The sequence below is a fragment of the Triticum urartu genome, chromosome 1A, assembly GCF_056163025.1.
Source record: "Triticum urartu cultivar PI428250 chromosome 1A, HENAU_Tu73, whole genome shotgun sequence".
Lineage (NCBI taxonomy): Eukaryota > Viridiplantae > Streptophyta > Magnoliopsida > Poales > Poaceae > Triticum > Triticum urartu.
This window is the reverse complement of record NC_141873.1, coordinates 428,466,601-428,472,017: the sequence shown is the minus strand read 5'-3', so window position 1 is coordinate 428,472,017 and position 5,417 is coordinate 428,466,601. Positions and strand designations below refer to the sequence as shown.

Genomic DNA, 5,417 nt, shown 5'->3' with positions numbered 1-5,417 from the left:
TGTGACAATACTGGAGCAATTGCCTTGGCGAAGGAATCCAAATTTCACAAAATAACCAAACACATCAAGAGACGCTTCAACTCTATCCGTGATCAAGTCAAGGAGGGAGACATAGATATTTACAAAATACGTACGGATCTGAATGTGGCAGACCCATTGAGTAAGCCTCTTCCACGAGCAAAACATGATCAGCACCAAGACTCCATGCGTGTTAGAATCATTACAATGTAATCTAGATTATTGACTCTAGTGCAAGTGGGAGACTGAAGGAAATATGCCCTAGAGGCAATAATAAAGTTGTTGTTTATATTTCCTTATATCATGATAAATGTTTATTATTCATGCTAGAGTTGTATTAACCAGAAACTTGATACATGTGTGGATACATAGACAAAACACAGTGTCCCTAGTAAGCCTCTACTAGACTAGCTCATTAATTAAAGATGGTTAAGTTTCCTAACCATGGACTTGTGTTGTCATTTGATGAACGGGATCACATCATTAGGAGAATGATGTGATGGACAAGACCCATCCGTTAGCTTAGCATAATGACCGTTAAGTTTTATTACTATTGCTTTCTTCATGTCATATACATATTCCCTTGACTATGAGATTATGCAACTCCCGGATACCGGAGGAATACCTTGTGTATTATCAAATGTCACGACATAACTGGGTGATTATAAAGATGCTCTACAGGTATCTCCGAAGGTGTTTGTTGGGTTGGCATAGATCGAGATTAGAATTTGTCACTCCGAGTATCGAAGAGGTATCTCTAGGCCCTCTCGGTAATGCACATCATAATAAGCCTTGCAAGCAATGTGACTAATGAGTTAGTTGCGGGATGACGTATTACAGAACGAGCAAAGAGACTTGCCGGTAACGAGATTGAACTAGGTATGAAGATACCGATGATCGAATCTCGGGCAAGTAACATACCGATGACAAAAGGAATAACGTATGTTGTCATTACGGTACGACCAATAAAGATCTTCGTAGAATATGTGGGAAGCAATATGAGCATCCAGGCTCCGTTGTTGGTTATTGATCGGAGAGGTGTCTCGGTCATGCCTACATAGTTTCCAAACCCATAGGGTCCGCACGCTTAACGTTCGATGACGATTTTGTATTATATGAGTTATGTGGTTTGGTGACAAAATGTTGTTCGGAGTCCCGGATGAGATCACGGACATGACGGCGAGTCTCGAAATGGTCGAGAGGTAAAGATTCATATATTAGACGATGATATTCGGACACTGAAAGTGTTTCGGGGGTACCGGGTACATATCGGGTCACCGAAAGGGGTTCCGGGCATCCCCGGGCAAGTACATGGACCTAATGGGCCAAGAAGTGGACAGACCAGCCCCTAGGGGGCTGGTGCGCCCCATGTAGGCCGGCCTCCCCCTTCCTTCTCTCCTCCCTCCTCCTTCCTTCCCTCTCCGGATGAATATGGAAGGGGGAGGCCGAATTGGGAGGCGCCCAAGTAGGATTCCTCCTACTTGGGGCTCCCCCTTGGCTACCTTTCCTCCCCTCCAACGTATATATAAGGCACCGCTAGAACACACAACAACATATGTTTGCCGTGTGCGGCGCCTCACTCCATAGTTTACGTCTCCGTTCATATTATCGTAGTGCTTAGGTGAAGCCCTGCGTGGATCACGTCCTCACGATGCTGTCGTGCTGACGAAACTCTCCCTCGACACTTTGCTGGATCAAGAGTTCGAGGGATGTTATCAAGCTGAACGTGTGCAGAACTCAGAGGTGTCGTACGTTCGGTGCTTGATTGGTCGGAACAAAAAGAAGTTCGACTACATCAACCGCGTTGTCAAACGCTTCCGCTTTCGGTCTACGAAGGTACGTGGACACACTCTCTCCCTCTCGTTGCTATGCATCTTCTTGATAGATCTTGCGTGAGCGTAGGAAAGTTTTTGAATTGCATGCTACGTTCCCCAACACCTTATTCCATCTTCAGGGATCCGTCGCAGCCTCGTCTTACTAAGCGGGATACAAACCTTAACAAAACGCGAAGAAACAACCGAAAACAGAGCCCTCTCGTTGTCAAGGGCCAAGATCTACCATGCCGCCATGGCCCTAAGGCCATCGGAGACGAAGCGGACCGACGGCGGCATCAGCGGGACTCGGGAGGTAAGGGAACCCTAGACTTTCTTGGGGAGTAGGCAGCCCGCTTGGGTTTCTAATAAACTTATTATCCTTTTTTTAATTATTGTGACACCTAGAATTTTTGTCTATTAAATCATGCTAAGAGCTAAGCATCGAGAGTGGTTTAATCAAATAAATAACAAGCAAATTGTGTGTGCTAATTGGCACTTTCTGAACACGAGATCTGCCTTGGTCTTGCTGATTCAGCAGGCCGAACCTATACTTCGAAACGGACGGACTTATTTTGGACATGTTATGGTGTTGTGTCTATTTGGATTGTGTGCATCTTTATTTCATAGACGTGGACTTGTACTCTTTTATTGTTATTTCATCAACAGTCAGATTAATAAAATAAACGTGCAAAAAATGAGATTTTATATCACTACGTTTGCTTACATGACATGCATGTTACTACTTATATAAATAGTCTGATGCATGTACCCAGATTATTTTCGTTTTGCTTCAATTTTCAACTTATACATGAAAGATACATTTATGAATTTATTTAAAATAATGATAAACGAATTATCTTACTATATAGTAGGAACCATAAACACACTAGCTAGATTGATTAAACCAGCACAATTTTATTTCATACAAATTCCCACAGCAACGATTCGGAGCATTCATCTAGTAATTGAAGTTTATATGCTAAGACCTACATAATCAAATAAATATGATACAAAAATACATTTCATAAAGAATCTCATGAGACTACTTCAATTTTCTACTACCTCCATTCCTAAATATAAAACGTTGGAATTTATTTTTCTATAAATTTGATCAAACTTAAATAGTATGTTTGACTAAGGACAAACCCAGAAGGCCAGCTGTAATTATTGGTCGCATTTGATGTGCGGGGATGACGTTTAGTCCACTTCTTGTCCAGATGCCGACGTGGCGAACGAAGACTTGTTAGCATCACTCATCCTGAGCTGCACTTGAAGCCCGCCTTTAATCTTCATCGTGCCGGTCATCTCGTACGCCGGCGGTGACTCCATACTGGCCGCCGGTGCCACCACGTTCAACCTGAACCTCCGAAGGACGGCTGACGCCACCGTCTTCATCTGCATGTAGGCCATCTCCTTCCCGAGGCACGCACGCGGCCCGGCGTGGAACACCGGATACCGCGCCGCGTCCACTGGCGCGAACTCGCCGCTGTCACCGAGCCAGCGCTCCGGCGCGAACTCCATGAAGTTCTCGCCCCACAGCTTCTCCATCCGCCCCATCGCGTACGCCGAGTAGTTGGCGAACCAGCCAGCGCGCACCACTGTGCCGTCCGGGAGGACGTCGTCCGCGACGGCTATCCGCCCGTTGAAGGGAACCGGCGGGTACAGGCGCATCGCCTCGGTGATCGCGGCGTGCAGGTAGTGCATGCCTTTCACGTTGCCGTCCGGCGACCGCGACACCTCGTCGTGGACGCGCTGCTCGCACCGCGGGTTCGCGGCGAGGAGCCAGAAGAACCACGTCAGGGCCGAGGTCGTCGTGTCCTTGCCGGCGAGAACGAAGCTGACGACCACGTCCCGCAGGAACCGGCGCCTGGCCTCCGGCGTAGGGAACATGGCGGCGAGTTCACCGCCGCCGTCCTCCTCGTCCATGGCCGCCATGAACCGGGAGAGCAGGTCCGGGTCGCCCTCATCGCGGCTGTTTCTCTGGCTCACCCCCTTGGCTTCGATGACGGACATGGCGTGGTCGTCTATGACGCCGACGGCTTCTCGGAGCCGGCGCGACTGGCCGATGTTGAGAAGCTTCGTGAGCTTCCGCACCGGTGTGGGCGCGTTCAACGTCCTCATGAAGGAGATCTCGACGGCCGTGTCGAACGCCGCGAAGAGCGCCTGGTGCCGGGGGTCACCCCACTCGAGGAGCGTGGAGCTCTCGACGCCGAAGGCGACGTGGCAGATGTTGTCGAACGCGAACCGACGCAGAGCCTCCTGCAGGTCGACGGCCTCGCCGGACCCCGCGGCGGCATCGAGGAACGGCAGGAAGCGGCGGCCGAGGTGGACAGTGAGGACGTCCTCGGTGAAACGCCGTAGCGAGCGGGAGGAGAAAGCGTACGACGCGAGCTTGCGCTGGAGACTCCAGAGGCGGCCATCGGCGCCGAAGAGGCCATCGCCGATGAGATCGGACTGCGCGGCGCGGAATTGCGCGCCGCGGTTGTAGTTGGCGAAGCTGGCGCGCAGCAGGTGGTCGACGGCGGCCGGGTCGGCGGTGGTCACGGCGTGGCTGGCGCCCAGGGCCCCCCACGCCTCGATGGTGCTGGACGGCGACGCGCGCAGCATGTCGGCGTACCAGTCGAAAAACCTCCCGCGGTTGCGGATGAACTCCACGGTGTTGCCCAGGACGGGGTTCGGGTGAGGCCAGTTGGCCGTTCTCGACGGAGAAGCTCGGCGGCGCTGGACATAAAGTACGACGGCGGCGGAGAGGAAGAGGAGCACGTACGCGAGGTGCGAGATCTCCATGGTTGCTCCCTGCTCCTGGAACTTGCGATTTGGGAATCCGGTCGCTACTTTTGCTGCTACGCGCGCCAAGACCGTTGAACGTCCACAGTCCATCCCGTCGCTATTTTTATTTATTTATTTATTTATTTATTTATGATGCGACTGTTTTATTTTACAAAAACACTAACGCCCACACGTGTGGGCGTTATCCAACTCGTCCACACGCCTGAATCGTCGTTCACTGTCTTTTGCACGAATTTTGACACGTAAGGGTGAATTTGGTGTGCCACGTAGGACGGGGCTGGTGTGTGGGCGTTAGAGATTTTGCCCACACGCCCGCACCACGCTGTTTGCCAGCTGCGTTGTGTGGGTGAACTGATTTTCGCCCACACAGCCACCACCTAGGTCATGCGCGTGTGGGCGAACTGTTTTTCGCCCACACGACACTCCTACCTTGTGGATGGCAACTGCAGTTACGTGAACGTGTCAACTCGGTATACACACATGGCAACTGTGATTCTTTGCTACACGGCAACTGCAGTTACGCGAACGTGGCAACTCGGTACACACACATGGCAACTGTGATTCTTTGCTACACGGCAACTGTAGTTACGCGAACGTGGCAACTCGATACACACACATGGCAACTGTGATTCTTTGCTACACGGCAACTGCAGTTGCGCGTACGTGGCAACCAGATAAACACACATGGACACTGTGATTAACAATACATGGCAACTATGGTTGGAGCACATGTGGCAACTAGGTAAACACAGATGGCAACTACTATTTTGACCATAAGTGGCAAGTAGTTAATCA

The 5,417-nt window shown here is 50.5% G+C and overlaps 1 protein-coding gene across 1 annotated transcript; it reads right to left on the bottom strand.

Moving 5' to 3' along the window:
- Positions 1–2,727: 2,727 nt before the first annotated feature.
- On the bottom strand, positions 2,728–4,829 carry LOC125527739 (cytochrome P450 CYP94D108). Its single transcript, XM_048692251.2, has one exon. The coding sequence runs from the start codon at positions 4,710–4,712 to the stop codon at positions 3,030–3,032; it is 1,683 nt and encodes a 560-aa protein (XP_048548208.2). The 5' UTR covers positions 4,713–4,829; the 3' UTR covers positions 2,728–3,029.
- Between the last annotated feature and the right edge of the window lie 588 nt (positions 4,830–5,417).

Bases quoted from the DNA above. Each gene is read 5' to 3' on its own strand.
- LOC125527739 (XM_048692251.2), bottom strand. From the start codon at position 4,712: ATGGACTGTGGACGTTCAACGGTCTTGGCGCGCGTAGCAGCAAAAGTA.